Below are 21,597 nucleotides of genomic sequence, written 5' to 3' on the forward strand. Positions count from 1 at the left end.
TTGTCTTGAGCTACCTCAACTATATTCCATTAAATGAGAATAAAAAAGATCCCTCAAAGTTCAGCCAGAAAATTAAAACTCAACTTTGCATAATTTCCACTGATGGATTGCCTATTCCTGGATGCTAGGATGATTTCATGATGATAGACATTAAAACACGATTGCAATTGAAAACAAGGGGTTCCTGTGACACTAGAAAAACAAGTTTGTTAGTATTAACATCCTAAACATTAAACTAAGAATGCTTCCTCTTGAACAGGCTAAGGAAAATATTCCTAAAATAAACCATTTTGGAAAAATATTGACTAATAATAATAGCTAAGAGTTATATACTTCTTATTATATACTGTGTGCTATTTTAAGAACGTCTTATTGATTAACTCATTTACTCCTCATGAGAACCCGATAAGGTATAGATCAGTACTATTCTGAGGAAATCAAGGCAGAGAGGAATGGTAATTTCTGTAAGGTCACAGAACTACCAAGAGGCAGAATCAGGATTCAAACCCAGGTAGTTAGCTGTGTTCCAAAACTGACCTTACATAGCACACTTGGGCAGTTCATCTAAGTGAGATCAAAAGGAAATAAAAACCTTGAATCCACTGCAGTAGGGACGTGTCTTCACTGCATCCTCCAAAGCATAGTTGAGCCTCAAACAGTAGGCAACGTAGCCTAATTTGTTCCCCCTATGTTCTGAGTTCCTGCAAATCAGAGAGTCAGTAGAATGTTAGGGGAGACCAATGCAGAATGACTCAGGTGTCCACAAATAACTTCTGGTTTTCTCTTGTCATGAGTAGACCTGGTGGAAATGCTCAGATGATAAAGCAACACCATCTTTGATTTATCAAGTAGGTTTGCTCAAGGTATTTTTGCACCCTGTGGCATTTGTTGAAACATCTGTGAGGCTGGGTTGGACCGAATTTAAAAGCTGCTTCTCATTTGTCCTCACACTTGGGAATGATTTTACACCATCACCCGTCACATTGTGAGGCCAGATTGTACAAAGTAGCACTGTCACAACCAAGTTCCAGTTCGGAACCTGGGACTTGGCAAACCTCTTTCTGTGCCTCCTCTGACGACGGGCCTTAGACACGCCTTGTCGGACTTCAGCCTGACTTCTTTCTCTCTTGCTTGGGAACAAGAAGTAGGATTTTTTCATCATCATTCCTTCGGATGCATATAGAACAGTGCTCTATATACAGTAGTTGTTCAGAAAATATTTGTCAATTAATATTCTGAAGTCACCATTTTAGCCACCATTCAGATGGACAAACTAAAATATTGAACATATAACCTGACTGATGTCTTAAAACAAATCAACACCCCCAAGCGCAATTGGGCATTTGCTTCTCTGCAGATACGTGAAGCTGGTGACTGATATCCTTCCTCTAAAAATGTCCAAAGAAAGAGGGTTGAAGGAAGGGGAGGAGAGCCCCCAAAAGGAGGGAGGATAGGGTGGAATGAGGTTTTTGACTGTCATAAAATCTTACTACAGCGGTCCTGAGTCAGGGAGCTGCATTCACGCCTGGAGCCATTTGTAAATTCTTTTGAGAAACGCCAGTCTAATAAATGCTTTGCCAGCCAGTAATTCATGAGCCCTATGCAGCAGTTGAAACCAAAGGGGGTAACGGCCACAGCTGTCAGGCTCCAGATGCTCTGGGGCCTGGCCCTGCCACGTTGTCCCAGCGTCCATGTGGAGGAACGCTGAGAACTGGGCATATCACCACTTTTCACCCTGGCCTGCTTGCAACAGTACCAGCTGCATGTGGCCTGGGAGATGGCTGCTGCTGGCAGCACCATGTTCCCCAGGAGGCTGAGTGCTGGGCTGCAGCCAAGCTGCAAGAGTTGGACCTCCACCCAGCGCACGTGGTCCAACCTCATCTTCCAAACTCCCCCAGAATCTCCACACGAGCTTTGTGTTCCCCAGCACATCGAATCCTCCTTAGAACTGACATCTTTCTGTAGTCAACAGAAAAGATGAAATGAAAACCACACAGATGAAAAGTCATGTTATTTATTAATAATGTCTCTCTTTTTTTTTTCTTCTATAAATTGGAAGGAAAAATTCTTTGGTGACACTCTCTATAAAACAATCTATCTTGGATGGTAAAACCCAGACATAAAGTTACACAGGTCAGTGAAGTAAATCAAGATCTATGGCTTTGTATTTTCTCACAGGCTCTCTCACCCACACACACACTTCAGGGCTTAATTGCACTAACTCATTAATTGTCTGTAACAAATGGGGAAAACACTTCAGAAAAGACCTGTGGTGATACTACAAAAACATTGGCAACATATTAGAAAACTGTCCCAAATGTACATCGTATACAAAATAAGGTATACTTTTTTTTCTTTACAACTTGTCACCTAAAATAGTTCCAGTTTTCCATATCTTTCTTCCACCCCTCAACATATCCTATACATATTTTTCTCTCAAAATAAATATACAAGGTTCATTACATGGTAACCAGGTCATCTGCATGGCCCTAATTTTAGTAATAATTACAACCAAAAGGAAAGGGATGTATTCCTATAAGAGGAGAACAGAGAACTATTGCAGAAATCAAATGGCCTTTGAGGCCTAAAAGGCAAATCATTACAAAAATAGAGTGACGGAAAGGCTAGCTTGACTTGATTTTAAACAAGGGTGAGACCCTGCTAATCTGCCGGCTTTCTTGATGGTTCCCACTCATTTCTTTTCCAGAGGATATTACAGCCTCCCTCACCTATTTAATTGGGCAAAATCTGGGTAGCTCATCTAGTTTCTTGATATGGAACATCCTGGAACTTTATATTAGTGACAACTACAGTCAATCCCTGCTAAGTAAAAATCATGGAAATAAAATCCTTTGATTTTTGGAAAGGGGGAAAAGGGGAGATGGTTTTCAGGAGTCACCTTTATTATCAAGAATATATTGTAGGGACTTCCCTTGTGGTCCGGTGGCTAAGACTCTGCACTCCCAATGTAGGGGGCCTGGGTTAGAGCCCTGGTCAGGCAACTGGATCCCACATGCTGCAACTAAGGTTCGCATGCCACAACTAAAGACCCCACATGCTGCAACTACAGATCCCACAGGCCGCAACTAAGACCCAGCATGGCCAAAAAAAAAAAAAAGACGATACTGTAAATAGCAGCTTTTCTAGCCACAGCTTCTGGACAGTGTTGCTGAATTGACAGGTGAGATGGTGTTCTTAGGATGCTCGATCCCATTCTTTTAAAGTAGGATTAGAGTCAAGGAGTAATTGACTGTGTACTTGCTGAAGTTCTAAGACAGAAGGAGGCAAGTTCGGCACAGTCTGGTATTAATACTTTTCAATGAGAACTCAAGTCAGAACAACTATGTCCCCTTCAGTCACGCCTGAGAGAATGAGGCCAGCAGTGAAAGCTTTCTTGGTTAAATCTGGCCAAGAATGACGAACCCACCAGAAAGGTTCTTGTCCATCCTCACTGCCAATGGAAACAAGGTAAAGGAATTCAGCAACGGAAGCCCTCATGTACTGGCTGTGCATCAATGATCTTAACTATTAGAAGACAGGACATTCTAATTTGAGAGTTCATGGTAGTAACTGGTCCTTTTTAAAATTGGAGCTCTCAGAGACCTAAGGGAACATAAGACACTTTCAGGTCTGGGAAGTTTGCCTCGGCTTTTGCATCCATAATTCAGCTGGTCCAGCAAGTCTTATTCAGATTCTAAGCTGGTGGGCTGCCTTCTCCTTACTCCCACCCTTTAAACAGGTTTGATTAATATTTCTTTACTTCTTAAATCAAGAGCTCTTCCCCCCCCAATAGTATCTAGATCTATTCACATTCATTCAGCTCACCCCTGATAATTAAAGTTCAGTAACCTTTATGAAAGGCTACCAGCATAATATCCCTTCAAGTACCCAGGTTTCCAGAATCGTTAAAATAAAGGCTAACATAGCCTACTATAAATGAAAAACAAAAATCACTCCAAAATAAAAATGGAAGGAAGCAATCGAGATTGATCCTTCTTTGAGCACCATTCAGAACAAGAAAAAATTAACGTGTAATGCACATAAAATTCCACCTAGCGGATCTTCCACTTCTTCTGAAGCATCCTATTGCAAAGTGTGTCAATATGATATGTCCAGGTAGGCCTACCTAGCTAGGTTATCTTTTGTGACATGACTACAATGATTATTTCATGGATTTTTCTCTACAGCCTCAATTTTGGGTCATTTTGTTGTTTTCAACAAAGGTGATATGGTTCATGTATATGTAAACTTGATTTGTATAAGCCTTTTTGCATGAACACCTAAGTCAGCTTTAAAAAAATTGTTTTTAAGATCATATGTCCTAATATGGAGCTGGAAAAAGGTATTGTGTGGAAATCATAAGTGGCCGAGTCCTCTACGGAATTTCTGCATTAAATTCATTACGTGGTTGGCAGGCACTGTACTCTCTGGTCTTGGCTTCTTCCCAGTTCATGTTGGCTGACTTCAGGACTCCTGGTTATCTTTGAAGTTGACTGAGATATAACTCCTGACGTCCTACAGAGATGGCTATGATTTGTCAACTTGCTGCAGTGAAATACAACTCTTGCCTAAGTGAATTAAAATTACATCTTACTGTTGGGCCTTGCTGACTTGCTAAGCATTGTTCTATTCCCAGATGTAGCTTCAAAATGGGAAAAGAACATACTGGCCAGCATTCCAAAGAGATGTGCTCTGAGAATGACATAAAATAAAACTGTGGAGATTTCAAGTGGCTGAAAAGTATGTCAGACCCTGTTCTCATTTATAATTACCATTTTTTTCTTTTTCCCACATAACATACATTGTTTGTGGAGAATATGCCCTGTGAGTTTTGTGACAGTAAATCGGGCAAAACAGTTCCCTGAATCCATTCATGTGACTGACTGGTACAATGAAGGACACAGATCTGCAAGTCAAGATGACAACGTGAGTTGTATGTCGGCTTGGGGGTCATTTAACAAAAACATCACATTCATTTTTGCAAAGGAGAAAGATACAAGAATAATTTGGCAAATGTAAAGAATTAAATACAATTTTGAAAAGGCCAGATGAATAAGGATTAACTGCTAACCCTTTAAGTTGCTGAGTGTTGCAACTTAAATGGCATGAAACCTATTTGGGCATTTTATAGAAGGAAACGAGTGCAAGCACCATGGACCTAAGAATTATTTTTCAAAAAATACTTAAGAGATAGTCATATCCACTTAGCAGAAAATGTCACATGTATGAGAGTGGGCTAAGGCTGGGTCAAATTGGATAAGAGAGAGATTCAGGTAGCTCTTCTGAGTCACCAGGCTGCAGAGAAAAGCCTGTCTTTCATTGAAGTTCATTGCCTGTGCACCACTCACAACACAGAATCAGGACACATGGGCTCTGGTCCTTGCTGTCACTAGGTATCATATTGAGTCACCTCTCCAGTGCTCAAAGCTCTCTCCCTCCTTGCATTCTCTTTGAAAGTTCCTTTCTCACTTCCAGATGTCTACAAAACAAGGATGAGTTAAAGTCTCCTGGATTTACGGTTTCCACTGACCTAAGCCAGGCACTTGAACATAATTCTGTGATGAGACTTTCTTCTAACCCAATGCTGGAAACACATTTATGAGATGCATGAGAGTTTAGGGGTTAAAAAAAAAAATTAAAGTGCTTCTTGTTTATTCAACATAAGAGGACCCAATAATGTCTTTCTCTTCTTTATTCTTTCTTGCCTCTTCCAAGTAGAAGCAAGCATTTAATCTCAGAAGTCTCCATCTTTTATAATGGAGTTAAGGGATATATATATATTTTTCAGTTTGTAATTGCAATTTTATAATGATCAGAAGCTCAAAGCAGCATTTCCAGGGATAGAAATGTTCTTTTTAACAAGAAGCATGACTAAACTACAGATTCTACAGATTTAAAAATTAAAATGAAATAAAACAGTATTCACATTTGTTTCTGATTATTTTGTTTGCCAGATTCTTGCTCAAAACACTGTTTGGCTAAAAGTGGTATCAGGGTCCCAACGGTGAGATACACCCTCCGTTTACGTCTCAGCAATCCTCAAGTTCAGTGGTGGGAATTTCAACATTATTACTTCTTCTTCAATAGAGAAGCTCCTGAAACGAGGTTTTCACAACCATGAAAACAGCTTGTCTTGTGACTCCTGCTGAGCCAACGATATACTCATTCTTCCTTTGCCTTGAAACCAAAGCCTTTCCCCAGCCCTAGGCAGACGTATGTCAGTGGTTGAATGTGTAATCTAACCCATGCCCGTGAAAAGCACTAGGTTACTATTGTGGGTCAATACTTCCATCTCACTAATATGCTGGTGGATTGTTTGCATGGTTCCTTGTGTAAACTGAACACTTCTTAATTACACTAGTATTTTCTTGGTACTAACTTCCCGCAACCCCGCAATGAAAAAGATGATCATCTTTATCTCAAACATAAAGTTTTCAGTTAGAACTGTCTACCTGGAGGTCATTATACTTCTTCTCATGCAGCAACATTTTAGAGATAAAAGTTCAAGTGGATCTGCAAATTCAAAAGGGAAAACAATTTGCTCTGGCAAAGCTGAGTCATGAACTTGTCTCAGTTATGCTTGGCTATTTCTTGACATGGGGTAGAGTGACTTATGGTTTTTTCCATGAAGTCCGAGCTTTTAGAAACTGCGGGGCACCCCGCGCAACCGACGGCGATGCTGTCTGTGGAAGAGGAGCAGCAGCTTTGAAATATTCACAACCAACACAATTTTGATTAAAGAAAGAACTCTGGTTTTTAATAGTTTTGATCATTAAAAAAGTTTAAACCTGCATAGCAATCATTTCAAAAATAATTATTTAATGTTCCATAATTAAACTGTACACAACCTAGTCTTGGGACGTAGAAGCCAGTGAGGTGAGGCTGGAGCAGTCCTGTGCAGTCCCACGAGTCAGGAGTAGAGTTTCCATTGGCCTTTTTATTTTCCTTTATTTTCTTTTTTTGTCACTTTGATCATCTTAGTTTATTTGGATACTTGGCACAATCTAGCTCCGCTGCTGGGCGGATGTGCACGGGGAAGAGAGAGCCGCTGACCCCAACCTCTGGCCCTTCTTGCTCCCCTCCCCCGACTCGGCCAGGTTCCTCAAAGTCGCTCGATGTCTCGGTATTTCTTCCGCAGAATAGAGACCTGGTCTTTAAAGAGGACGGGGTCGAGCCTCATCTGAGAGTGGATCAGCGGCATGTAGCCAAACCAGCTGGCAAACGTATTCATGCAGCTCTGTCGCTGGGCAAAGTGGTCAGGGTCAGCCCAGCGGGAAGCCCGAGAGGTCTGGGGAAAGGGAGACAAAGAAGGAAGACGATGAGACAGGAGCCAGGTGAGATGGACACACGGCCGGAAACGAAGTCAGGCTTACGGGCACACAGTAGGGCTCAGGGTCTGGCCTGGCCACCACGCGGCCCCATCCACGTGCCTGGTGAAGATGCAAGCATAGATCCGGATTTTCAGCCTCGCCAGAAGATTTTCCCGAGACCTGCCACGTTTCCCAGTGCCCCAAACATACAAAGATCCATAGGGACTGACACATTCTCTGGTCCGTGAAGGACCTACCAACTGAATCGCAACTGCTGTGGTCACTAAACATAAAACTTTTCTTTGCACTTGGGAGCAAATGCGATGACTAATAACGTATTTATGGTTTCACAGATAATTTTCTGAAACCCCCCTGTTAATCTGGTTGATTCTGAGTAAGTAGAAAGATGGCTGCCGTCTCTTCAGCTCTCCATGTTGACCCTAAGGTTGGTTAAATATTTTTAGACCATTTAAATGACTGACATTGATTTAAAAGAATGCCTTAAGTGACTTGAGTGCTGAAATTTAAATAGATCAACTAAGCATAATGTCTTTAAAATCATGTTTTTATGAAACAAGGAAAAGGTGGGCTGCCCAATTATGTCGAAAAAACCCCACAAACTCATTTATGTCAATAGGCCACTGTTGAATGGTGTGTGTGTGTGTGTGTGTGTGTGTGTGTGTGTGTGTAATGTGTTTGCATCCTCATGCATTGTTAGAAAATACTTTCACAGGAAGGTATGTTTTGCTGTGAGAATCACTCAGAGTCACTTTAAAACCACAAGTGTCAATATGCTTGAAAGAAAGCATCAAAGGTAAATACAAATGTCAAGTTATCTTGGAGCAGCAGAACAACAAACAAAACACTATTTGTAAAGTGTTTTCATGAGCTCATTTGAGCCTCACAGCAACCTGGTCGAGTTATCTACCCAGGTAATAACATCTCCACCGTACAGATGAGGAAGCAGGTTCAAGGAAGTTAAAATTGTTTGTTCAGGGCTAGAAAGGGGCAGAACTCAGGTTTCATTCTTTGCCTTTTGTACTAGAGGAACTCTGCTTGGTAAATCAGAGAGAGTATCAAATTAAGCTGACCAGTTGAGTCCATATCAGAGCCGAAAGTCCCAAAGATACGTCCACTTTTCTCCTAATTTGGGATGAGCCTGCAGGCCATTTCTGATTGGCCCACTTATTCCCAAAGGGCTAGACCCACTACATCCCGGTGAGTGCTCGCATCCGCAGAGGGAAACACTGTCAAGAGCCTAAGCTCATTCTTATTCTCTTACAAATGAAAAAAAAAAGAGTCCAAGTGAATCATTCAAGTCTCTTTTTTGCCTCTTGATTTTAACATTTTGGGTCAACCAACATATTACAGAAGACATCTTTCCTGTGTTATAAAGGCATAATTTTAGAGCACGATATCCATTTGCTTCACCAGTCACACAAACATTCAATAAACTAGTGTATATGATGGGAAGAAGGGGGCAAATATAGTACATATCTAGCTAGATACGTCTAGTTAGACCTAAGCCTAAATTTAGATTTGTTCCAAAAGATGTGTAAAGTCACTAGAAATATTGGTTTGGTAGAATTAGGCAAATCTATGAAAAGAGTAAAAAACCAACCCCTAAGAAACCATACGTTATGAGTTCCACCCCTAATTTGTGTATAACCTCAGGGGAGTCCAGAGGACTCTGAGTTAACAATATTAAACGAATGGTGTAGCTTTAAATGAGATAATAAATATGAATATGCATGGGTACTCAACACATTTTGCTTGAATTTGAAAAGTCTTTCAGTGTTAAAAATGACAAATTCTTGTAAATCCTCTCGCCTGTCCTTTTAGTAGTTAGAGGGAATAGAATTTTCCACTAGATTCTTTGCTTTGTCCAGTACCTAGTACCTAGACTGTACATATTTGGTAAATATTAAATTATTAAATTTTATAAACTTAAAATCCTGTAAATTTTTTGCTTTTACTAAATTCAGTGAATGAAAAACCATCAATTGTGTTAACATGAGGCCTGGTAACATTTTCCTCTGCAAAAGCTGGATTTATATGTGATTTTCAATAACTGTTAGAACAAGGTACATGGAAAAGCCCCCAAATTGAATTGATATAACTACATAAGTATGTCCTTTTAGGTTGACTCAAATCCTGCTGGATTCTCCATGATTTAACTTGGGTAGATCTAAATGGCCTTATGGTTTTTGATTTTGTACATAGAGTACTGGGCTCTGTCCAAGATGAATAAAAGGACCTTGGGGTGTAGAAGAATAAATAGTGGAAGAAACAGAGGCTGGGATTCAACTCCAAGTTGTCTCTAATCCTGGGTGACTTCTGGCAATATGCTTAAATTCTCTGGGTCCTAGTTTTCTTACTTGTAAAAAGAGAAAGTTAGATTATATTTCGCTGAAAGTATTTTTAGTAGTAATCGTTTGTGACTCAACACTGTATTTTACTTTGGCAAATGCTTTCATACGTCTGACCTCAACGCTGTGAGGTAGATTTCACCATTTCCATTTTAAAGATGAGACAATTGAGTTTCGGAAGGTAAGTGACTTGCCTACAGCAACTAGGTGCTGGCTCTAGAACTGAAAATCAAGTACTATGACTCCTCATCTGCCTCCACAATGCGCATCCAACTCAAGAGCAACCATTAGAAGGCTGTGTTGAGAGCATTATTAGCTATTCACTCAATAAAACACCTAAAATAAACTTGCATAAATTCTCTTTAGGTCTTTAACTCTGGAGAAGAGACGTCTTTCTTATGCCACCTGGTAGGTCACATGAGCACTTTTATTTTTTTATTCAACTTTTATTGAAGTATACATGTTGTGTTAGTTTCAGGTGTACAGCAAAGTGATTCAGTTATACTGATATATATTCTTTTTTAGATTCTTTTCCATTATAGGTTATTACAAGATATTGAGTATTGTTCCCTGTGCTAGACAGTAGGTCCTTGTTGTTTACCTATTTTATATATAGTAGTGTGTATCTGTTAATCCTGAACTCCTAATTTATCTCTCCCCACACCCACTATCCCCTTTGGTAACCATAGTTTGTTTTCTATGTCTATGAGTCTACTTCTGTTTTGTAAATAAGTTCATTTGTATCATTTTTTAAGATTCCACATATAAGCAATATTATATGATATTTGTCTTTCTCTGTCTGCCTTACTTCACTTAGTATGATAATCCCTAGGTCCATCCATGTTGCTGCAAATGGCATTATTTCATTCATTTTCATGGCTAATATTCCATTGCATATATATATATATATATACAATGTCACATCTTCTTTATCCATTCATCTGTCGATGGACACTTAGGTTGCTTGCATGTCTTGGCTTTTGTAAACAGTGCTGCTATGAACATTGGGGTACATGGGTATTTTCGATTTAGAGTTTTCTCTGGATGTATACCCAGGAATGAGACTGCTGGATCATATGGTAACTCTATTTTTAGTTTTTTAAGGAACCTCCAACTTTTCTCCATAGTGGCTGCACCAATTTAGACAGCTCTTATACTCTGGACATAAAGATACTCTTGACTTACATCTTCCCAATTACCCATGTCCAAACATACACTCCCTCAGAGCTTTTGGATATGGTTTGTTTCCTGATATCTTCTCATTATGCTTTCTAGAGGAACAGTGAATCCTCATTACCTCAGACTGAGTCACCAGTGAGCAAAGCAAGGCGGGGAGAGTTCTCCTTCTCTTACCTGTCCCATCATTGTCTCCTTATACTGTTTCTTCTGGGTCACTTTGATTGGAGGCAATTTTGTCACAGCAGACACCAGGAAATTCATGAGTATGTCCTCACAGTTGGCCAGTTGGTCCACCATGTTCTTCAAGCTGGCTGGCAGGTAATGGGTGTAAAGGTAGTGATAATATCTGTACAAACCAAAGACAGGTTTCAGCAGGGGCCATCATTATAAAATAACAGGTGGTCTTCTTCGACCGAAACCACATACTCATTCTTTGAATCCTTAAACATATCATGGTTGATGATGATGATGACAACTGTCATTTATATGGTGTATACGCTATACCAGGTAATGTTCTAAAGTACTTTACAAGAAATGCCTCATCTAATCCTTATAAGAAACCTATGATGTAGGTACTAGTATTATCCCTGTTTTACAGATAAGGAAACAAGGTACAGAGAAACACACAGATGGAGCTATTGCTTGCCTAGGCTAATTTTAATATCAGGCTGGTTGGTTAGAAACCGAATACTCAGATGGCAAGAGAAGTTACTTACACGTGATCCACATATCATTACAAGTTGCTTTACAATTTTAATTATTGGTTTAATCAGAACTGTATTCAATACTATCCCATAACTCTGAGTTCAACAGTATAACCATTTCATTTTTTCTGGCCTGGAAGCCATGTGTTTCAACACTGTTAGAGCAAAACCCCAATCAATCTGGTGGTCAATCATTATGGAAAACCCAGAATTTATTTGAATTATTTCTCACCCTAGTATTTTTTTGGAGGCATATATAGCATATATTTATTGGAAAAATCATTTGAATGAATTTGATTCACTGAATGGTGGTGGCGGGAAGAAAGAGGTGGAGTCTTGAGATCAAGATTCAGTCACCCTAAATGCTTATACCTTGTGCATTTCCAACTCCATCCTTGAGATGACAGGAGTCTCTATTTTTTACTAAAGAAGACCAGGTTAAGATTGGTGTGTTCACCTTACTAAGGAGGGGATTTCAATAATGATTGAGTCAGGAACATTAGCCTTCTACACTCATGAATTTGGCCATCTTACCTGAGTCTCCTAGCTTTAAAGACCAAATCTATGCAAACAGCTCCCAAATTTATATCTCCATCCCTGACTTTTTCAACACACTCTTTTAAATGTCCCTACATGCCCAAGACTGAACTCCTGTATTTTCCCTAATACCTACTCCATCTACGCCTTTCCCCAACTCTGCTGATGGCTTACTACTCTATACTTCTAGCTCTTCAGGTCAAAAACCCTAAGATTCATCAAACTCTGTACCCAATCTGTCAGGACATCATGCTGGAGCATCTTCAAAATATGCCCACAATCTGATCACTACCTTCCCACCTCTGTTGCTCACTTCCTGACCCAGGCTCCATCATCTCTTGCCTAGATAATGTCAGTCACCTCCTAGTAAGTCTCCCTGCTTCTCCCCTGGCCCCGTTATAGTCTATCCTCACCACAGCCTTCACAGTAAAGGCTTATGCCTAAAACATAAGAAGGACTGCTCTGCTCACACCCCTGCACTGGCTCGCCACGTAACTTAGAAGACGGTCAAGTGTTCATGATGGAAAGCCGGGTCCTGCATCCGGGATCCCATGACCTCTCTCACCTGCTTGCCCCTCACTCCACTCTGGTCACATCGGTCTTCTGGATATTCCTCCAGCATCCTGTCTCAGGGCATCCTTTCACACTGTTCCCCACGCCAGAGCACTCCTCCTACAGGTATTCTCCTGGCTGACTTCCTTTCTCCTTTCAAGTCTCCACTCAAATCTCAGCCGTTCACCCCCAACCTGCTCCTTCTCCACCTTTGCCCTGCTCTGCTTTGTCTTATCTCCTAATAGATATATTTTTATTTTTATTTTTTTTCTTTTTGCGGTATGCGGGCCTCTCACTGTTGTGGCCTCTCCCGTTGCGGAGCACAGGCTCCGGATGCGCAGGCCCAGCGGCCATGGCTCACGGGCCCAGCCGCTCCGCGGCATATGGGATCCTCCCAGACCGGGGCACGAACCCGTATCCCCTGCATCGGCAGGCGGACTCTTAACCACTGCGCCACCAGGGAGGCCCTAGATATATTTTTTAATTTATTTATTTTATTTATTTTTGGCTGCGTTGGGTCTTCGTTGCTGCACGCGGGCTTTCTCTAGTTGCAGCGAGTGGGGGTTACTCTTCATTGAGGAGCATGGGCTCTAGGCACACATGTCTCAGTAGTTGTGGCTCGCGGGCTCTAGAGTGCAGGCTCCGTAGTTGTGGCGCACGGAATTAGTTGCTCCACTCCATGTGGGATCTTCCTGGACCAGGGCTCAAACCCGTGTCCCCTGCATTGGCAGGCGGATTCTTAACCACTGTGCCACCAGGGAAGCCCCTCTCTTAATATATTATAGAATTATTATGTATATTGCCTCTCCCCTTGTTAGAACACAAAACCTGTATGGGCAGATAATTTTTTTCCTATTTTACTCAGCAGTAAATCCTAAGCACCTAGAACAGTGCTGGAGGTGCTCAATTAAGCGTTTACTTTGTTGTTCTTGTACACATTCAGTTACTCAATACACCCTGAGTACGTCTCCACACCTCAGAGTCGCTGAAGATGCTGCTCTACCATAGTTTCTAAAGATGCTATAAGCCAAGAGGTTTTACTGATTTCAAAGATACACGTTGGCCACATCAACAGAATTGAAATGGGGATTTTCCAAACTAATTTCCATTAAGGTTGTTAACAAGATTTGGCCCAAGTTCCCATCTCTCCAGCAGCCAGAAACTAATATAAAAAGCAATATAAGATGACGTCCAAACTCCTCACTTGTGGTAAAGAGCAGCTCCCGTCAACACCATGGAGTAGTCGTTCGTCCACTTGGACGTGTAGCCCCACCGCTCCTTCGAGTTGTCCCAGAAGTGGCTGCGTGCAGGGTATCCTACAATCCTCTCAGGGAAGCTCTGCCACACGGTGAACGCAAAATCCACCTGCAGGCAGAACACAAGCCAAACAAGCAATCAACGGTGTTAACAAATGTCAACAAAACATCACCTTCCCCCTGCTAATTCGTAATGTGAAATCCCGGGACTGTTGCGAAACATTAATTCCATGTCTTCATCAGCAAATTAAACTGACTGCTTGACATTTGGCCCCATAATTATGCACATTTTAATGTTTTCTGTTAAAGAAACTTCAGATTAGTGTGGAAATGAAAGAAGGAAAAAAAATACATTGGTGGATATGTCCTTTAGAAATCCAGTCTACCCAAGCTAAAAAGTCAAAAATCAGTAGCTTCCCCTGCAACCTCCAAAAGATAAGTGACCACTGATTGATGGGAGGCATAAATGCATCTGTTTTATAAACAGGAGCAGATTTTCTATATACATCTACAGTATGAATATAGAGCATACATCATCACCAGCACACAGCAAAGCCAGAGTGACAAATCAAAGCATCCACTTAAGAGCCAGAGAAAAGATGTTTAAAAAGCACGCAGGTTCTAACAGGAATACAAAGCAGATATCATCAAGAACAGTAATTCAGGCCTCTCAGGTGTGAAGATGCTCAGTGCATCTTAGAAAACACATCCATAGTGAAAAATCACTAGGAATAAGTAGGGACAGGCCAAGATTATTTTTAAAGGAAATGCAGTGAAATGATTTCCTAATGCTCAAAATAACCCAAAGCAGGTACTTCTGAACCTGCTACAAACTAACATGTGTAATTAGCAAATAGTCTGTTTTCAAATGTATAAACTCACTTTTGACTTTCTACGATTCTTTGATGAATGACACATAAAACAACATACAGAAAGTAAAAACAAAACAAACCCACCCAAAAAATCCAGTAACAGCAAACTATCATATAATGGTCATAATTGTGTAATGCTTATAATACAACAGGCATGGTTGTAAGAACTTACATATTTTAACTCATTTCATCCTCACAGTAACCCTGTGAAGTAGGTAATTTTAGAGTGTCCAGTTTACAGAGAGGGAAGCTAAGGATATGGAGGTTCAAATAATTTTTCTGAGTTAGTAAGTGGCAGAGTCAAGAGCTGAACCCAAGCCATCTGGTTTCAGATTTGGTGTGCACTGTTATTATACAGGTTACACACGCACCCAACAACCTTTGCCCTATCTCTTCTTGATAAGCAAAGCAAATGGAATTTTCATTTATTCCACAGATATTTCAAGTCTTGGCACTGTGATGGTGGCTGGGTGGCTGAGTGATGTTGGCAAGTCCAGTTCCTGACCTCCCAGGGGTTCAAAAGCAGAGCAAATAACTGTGTACAATAGCCCAAAGGTGGAAACAACCCAAATGCCATCAACTCATCAATAAATAAACCAAACATGGTATATCTATTCAATGGAATATTATTCAGCTATAAAAAGGAATGAAACACTGATGCGTATGCATGCCACGACATGGACAGACCTTGAAAACATTATGCTGAGTGAAAGAAGCCACACACAAAAGGCCCCATATTGTGTGATTCCACTTACAACAAGTGTCCAGGATACACAAATCCATAGACACGGAAAACAGATGGGTGGTTCCAAAGGATAGGGACTGGCTGATTAATGGATACAGGGTTTCCTTTTTGGGTAAAGAAAATGTTTCAGAGTGAAGTAGAGGTCATAAGCATACAACACTGTGAAGGTATTAAATGCCACTGAATCGTACACTTGAAGATGGTTAATTTTATGCTATGTGCATCTTACCTCAATTACAAGACAAAGCAAATAAGCCTAGATCAGTATTTCCCAAGCTTTCACCATATGCATAACCATCATCGCTCCTTTTCCCACATTCCCACCACATATTCGATAACTTAGTTAATATTTTTCTTTAAACAGTGTACTTTTTTTTTTTTTAAGCCTCATCCTAGGTAAACATGTCAGTGAAATCCTAGGTTTGGGAAACACTGGCCTGGGTGATCTGGAAGGGTCCTTTTATCTCTGAATTCTTGGGGCTTAGTTAGAAGACATGATTTTTGTAAACAGCCATGAATTTAAATTTTTATGGAGATTTAGTTTGGTGCCCTGACTCAAGATAAGAAAGCCTTAACAATATAGCTTTTTCCCCAAAGCTACAATACCTGGGGGGAAAAAAGTAGGGTGTTGGGACACACATTAAGGAAGGTGGTGGGGTAAGGGGCGTCTCAAAGTTAAAAGATAGCAGGGGAGTGGATGGTATTTGCCAAAAAACTGAAAGTAGGTCGTGATAACCTGCACATCATCACTGGCGTTCAATACTAATGGTGCCAACTGATGGGATAGTACATTATGCAGCCCGTCGTCAAAGAATCAGCCTGGCTGTCAGCACTCTCTGGCGTTTTCCATTATCCTCTGAAAAGGAGACGCATACACCGATGGGGTGTTTTCATTACATGAATTCCTTACTATCTCAAAGCCATTTCAAGTCATTTCAAAGCAACTCAAAAGTAAATTCCAATAAAACGACGATTCTTGCGATAGTTCTGCTTTCACGCAGCTCATTAACACATCAAAGGAGGCAAAGGTCAGCTTATGGCCTCTTCTCTTAAAAACTAACATCGGTTTTCTTTTGAGAATTTGAAGCAACCCAGATAAATGTAAATAACTATAAACCAACTCTATCTAATACCCTTTATAAGACACTGTTTAAAAATCTATCCTTAATACTACAGAGAGGCATTTAAACAAGCTAAGAATCCTTAGAGAGGAAATAAAATGAACCAACATCTATTCACCTAAAAAAGGAGAGAAAAGAGAAACCCTTGTCCTCCACGTCAGGCAACACGACTGCTCCACTGTTCAGCCAGAAAAGTAAACAAACCAGACAGCCAGCCTCTTAAATTTCCATCTCATGCTCAACCCACGCTGACTTCTAATTGCTCCACAGACAGCACAAGTTCTTCCCAGCATGCACTGAGAGGCTGGAATTGCTATTCTCTGAAAAGAAATTCACCAGCACGTGGCTACATCACAGCAGCTGAAAGTTATTTCACCGTGGGACAGACAGAAACAAATCCGAGGGTGAGATCAATTGCTCTGTGCCCAGCAGAAGATGAGAGATCCATCAATACTTCAGGTCATAGGGTAACGATTCAGGTATATGCTGTAGTCTTGACTATACGTTTCACGTGGCAACGTGCTGCCTTTCCTCTGTTTGCTCTCCGGGATCCACTCTCCGATCTTTTTGCCACGCCCCACGCCTGAGACAATGGAACTCTGCGGACGGCATAACCTGGCCATCCTTGCCAGCTGGTGGCCGACTGGGTTAGGTCAATGGGAGTTGCTGGCAGGAACATGGAGGTGGGACAGAGAGAGGACAGTATTTCTCCCCTGCTCCCCACCCCAGCTTTGGCCCCAGAGTTCTGGTAGGTGCCACACCCCTCCATGGTCATAGCTCTTGTAGGGCAGCCTCTTCTCCCTAGTTCCCCCTCTCAGGGACACCAGAAACACTGTTGCCTTCCTTCACTTCTTCAGGCCTAGAAGTAGGAGCTGCTTCCAGCTCGTGCCACTCCCCAGGTGCCTCTCCCTCTCCTGTGACTTCCTTTAACCCCACTCACCTCCCTAAGTCATACTAAATCCCTTCATTGGAGTCACCTGATTTGAATTGTTTGCTGCCAGGACTCTGGCGGCTACAGGCAGGAACGGTGGAATCAAAGTACCTGGCAGAGACCAGAACAAAGACATCCCTCAATAAGTACTTGTTGAATGAATGTGCTCCGGGGATGCCAGCCTCCCTTGCAGGAAGCAGGAGAAAAACGCAGGCTGGAGCGACCCGTTCCTTGTCTTCCATTGCAGTCATTCCCTCTGAACGTTAAGCATCCCCCCCCTTCCCCGCACCGCCTTCTCCTGCCGAGTCACACGCGACACAACTGGCTGTGTGCTCACACTTCAATCTGCGCAGCACGCACCCCTCAACATCACTCATTCGCCAAGTATTTACAGAGCTTTGGCTGCATAGAAAGCCTTTGGCCAACGGGAGGCCCAGGACATTTTGTCCTGGGGTGATTTTGGTTGCCCTTACACAGAACGTCTGCTCATCTCCATGTGATGGAAACCGGAAGCATCCATGGAATTTGAAGAGACACAGAGACCGCTAGCCCAAGCTACCATGAGTCCGGGCTATGTGGCATCCAGGAAAACGCCTGCTGGTAAGTGTCGACATTTAAACTGAAAAGAAAATGATTATGAATAAAAAGGAATAAAAGAAGGGGACCAGGATAAGTAGCTAAGTCTCCAAGCTTTTTAGCAGCTACCATGAATAATGTATTTGCGATCTACTACATTTTTGTGTAACTGTCTTTGGTCCCCTCTACGGCTTTAAGTGCGGTTTCAGAGATCAATACTCATTCGAGTTGTAAAAATTGGTTTTCTAGCATAGCTATCTTTCCTCTTCTCTCCCTCCCCCTCACACATTGCTCTGTGCAATCTTATTTTTGGCACAAATACCTGAACATCTGAAATAGCAGGGATCTCCATCTCAGCCTTCAAGTGAAACCGTTCGCTCTCGTGTGGGTTGATGAAAATGCACACTTCCAACCAAGATGGAAAAGCTGCCTTTAGAACCCAGAATAGTGTTCCCCAACAGAGTCAACACACGCCCACAGAGGCGTTAGAAGAATCAGGAAAGATGGGCTCCCAGAGCGTGGTTTCAAGAAAATGCTACACAGGTGCCCCTGCCCGCCTCCCCTGGGTCCCACTGCACACCTGCCTGCACTGTTTAAAAACAAACAAACAAACAAACAAAAAACAAAAGGAGGGCAGGATGGAGGGGTGAGGTGAGGCACAGCCTTGCAAATGAGGTAGCTATTAGCAGAGGAAACAAAGGGGAAAATGCCCTCATTAGGGTGCCAGGTGGCGGCAAGGTGCTCACAGGAACCGGGTTGATTCAAACCAACTCTGCAGGAAGTTTTGAAAACCGTTTTGGGCTTGGCCAAGGCAAGGGCAAAAGAGACGCCGCCGGCACCTTGGGGTTTGAGGCGACTGCCCGCAGGGCCCTCCGCCCCTCCTTGCTGAGGCTGCTTACCTCTGTGGTTGAAAGCACAGTGTCCTCGTCAAGGCTGAGCACGGCGTCTGTGATGATGTTGTCATAGGGCAGAAAACGGCTGCTCATAACCTGGGAGGCGGGGGAAAGCAGGCAGGAGGGAAGGAATCGGGGAAAAGAGAGGTAAATGGACAGTCTTGTTTTCAGGAAAAGTTCCCCCATCGTCATCTTCACAAAGGATGCTCCACCACCATGTCACCTCTCCACATAGAAGGCTTCCATTTCCCATCTGTGGAGACTCATTTGGTTCTACCATTACTGGGCACCTACTGTGTACAGACACCTTGCTAGCCGAAGGGAGTACAGAGGTGAGTAAGATACATTCTCTGTCTTGGAGGAGTTCACAGCCTGCAGGGAGACCAAGATGACCAAGAGAACAAGACGCGAATGATCGGTCCTCGCCTGATACGAGAAATGCCGGGAGACCAGAGGATGCAGCAACCAGCTGCTTGGAAGAGCAACGAAAGCCTCAGAGTCACATTGAATCAGGACCTTGATGACCAGGAATCCACTGAGGATAAATAGAAATGAGGCCCAACAGACAGAGGGCTCAGTAGATGCAAAGGCACAGAGGGGAGAGCCAGCCCTCTGAGGCCAGGGAAGAGTGGATGGACGGAGCAGTGATTCCAAGTGTGGGACACACACCACTGGAAGGCCAGGTCATTTTAGGAGGTGCAGAGACAAACATTTAAAAATTCTACTCTTGGGCTTCCCTGGTGGCGCAGTGGTTGAGAGTCCGCCTGCTGATGCAGGGGACACGGGTTCGTGCCCCGGTCCAGGAAGATCCCACATGCCGCGGAGCGGCTGGGCCCATGAGCCATGGCCGCTGAGCCTGCGCATCCGGAGCCTGCGCTCCACAACGGGAGAGGCCACAACAGTGAGAGGCCCGCATACCGAAAAATAAAAAAATTCTACTCTTTATTAATTTTAGCTCAGAGAAGCAAAAATATATACACATATATATTAGTAGCTCTAGCAATAAAAGGTACTAGTAGAGTCATTCAAAAATAGTTTCTTTAAAGTGAAAAGTAAGCTGATTTAAAGAAAAATACTAAACAATAGAACACATGGTCCATGGGTTTAGGAAAATTGTGAAGGTTATATAAAGTTTGGGCAGCACCAGGATAAGGCATGGTGAGGTGAGTGTACGTGTGTGTGTGTGTGTGTGCGTGCGTGCATGCGTGTGTGTGTGTGTGTGTGTGGTGAGGGTTTGGGGGACGAGGGGATCAGCTGAAAAACTGAGACTGAAGAGACAACCCTATGACAGTCTCAGCATGAACTTCTGTGTTGAAGTTTCTGTAGAATACCTAATAAGACTGATGATATAAGAATAACTAACATTTTTTAAAACATTTACTCTGTGTCAGGGAATGTTCCAAGTTCTTATTTATTTATTTAGGCTGTGCCGGGTCATAGTTGCAGCACACAGGATCTTCATTTTGCGCCATGCGGGATCTAGTTCCCCGACCAGGGATCGCACCTGGGCCCCCTGTATTGGGAGCGCGGAGTCCTACCCACTGGACCACCAGGGAAGTCCCGGAAATGTTTCAGGTTCTTTATGTACATCATCTCATCTCATCTGTATAACCACCCCGTTTTACAGGTGAGAAAACTAAGGTACAGAAAGATTGTGTCTTGCTTAGGATGGACCCCCCAGCACACCCTCCCAGATGGTGAGATTCTACAGAGCACGTCAGCTCTGTGCTATACCTGTCTTGGGGCTGAAAGGACCTCAAGAGTGACTGTGGGCACACATAGCAGTCTCACATTCACCACTTCCTCTGGAAGGTATATTAACTGTCGTGCATCCTCTCTCAATTCCTACGCGGAGACTGAGAGAGGAGACACTTGCCATCAACTTTCAAGGCACAAAGGCCAGGGAATGAAGCAGCTGGATGCTAGAGACAAAGGGAAAAGGGAGGCACTTAGCCCGGCTGCCAAGGCTCACAAATCTAAGGACCCCTCCCCACAGCCCCCCAAAGAAGCCCAAGCTATATTTACATCGGGGAGCCAGCTTATCCGCAAGCCTCATCTCAGATTTGGTTTACATGCCGCAGAAGCTACTGGAGGGCTCACATCATTAAAGGGTGGAAAATGCCCCCTAGAACCCACCTGTGGGAGCTCAAGGGATACACCTACACTCCAGGCTCTGCTCCTACACATCTGCCACCTGGGTCAAGTGTCTTTTTTTCTCTCTCTGTCTTCCAAACTAAAATACAAAAGCGATCAGCAGCCCCCTATACACAGGGCTCAGAAATCTCAGCCTGAAGCAATTCTCCTGACACTGTTTACATGTCCACTAACTAAGGCAGAAGTTATTAGTTGCCAGCTTAGCGATGCCCTGACCTTTCCCTTGTTAAGCCTACAGGGGAGAGCTGCAGAGACAAGGCCTATAAATTCAAAATAGAATTTTCCAGCCAAAGCAGCAAACACATCAATTTTAAACTCAAGGCTAGACATGGAAATTTAAAATGCGGAAGGAGGAGGACCTATGACTTCTTTCCCCGTTATGGGCCCAACCACTGGGT

General features: G+C 42.6%; 1 protein-coding gene across 1 annotated transcript in view; it reads right to left on the reverse strand.

Annotated features, from left to right (window-relative positions):
* Nucleotides 1-6,753: 6,753 nt before the first annotated feature.
* Nucleotides 6,754-21,597, reverse strand: part of EXT1 (exostosin glycosyltransferase 1) — a 304,394-nt gene continuing 289,550 nt past the window's right edge. Inside the window, exons 8-11 of the mRNA XM_060116236.1 lie at nucleotides 19,052-19,141; nucleotides 13,856-14,016; nucleotides 11,033-11,204; nucleotides 6,754-7,288 (exon numbers count right to left, since the gene is read on the reverse strand). Of these exons, the coding sequence (XP_059972219.1) occupies nucleotides 7,103-7,288; nucleotides 11,033-11,204; nucleotides 13,856-14,016; nucleotides 19,052-19,141 (609 nt within the window). The 3' untranslated portion in view covers nucleotides 6,754-7,102. The remainder of the gene's footprint in view (nucleotides 7,289-11,032; nucleotides 11,205-13,855; nucleotides 14,017-19,051; nucleotides 19,142-21,597) is intronic.

This window comes from Mesoplodon densirostris, chromosome 13 (genome assembly GCF_025265405.1).
Source record: "Mesoplodon densirostris isolate mMesDen1 chromosome 13, mMesDen1 primary haplotype, whole genome shotgun sequence".
In the NCBI taxonomy this organism is placed as follows: Eukaryota; Metazoa; Chordata; class Mammalia; order Artiodactyla; family Ziphiidae; genus Mesoplodon; species Mesoplodon densirostris.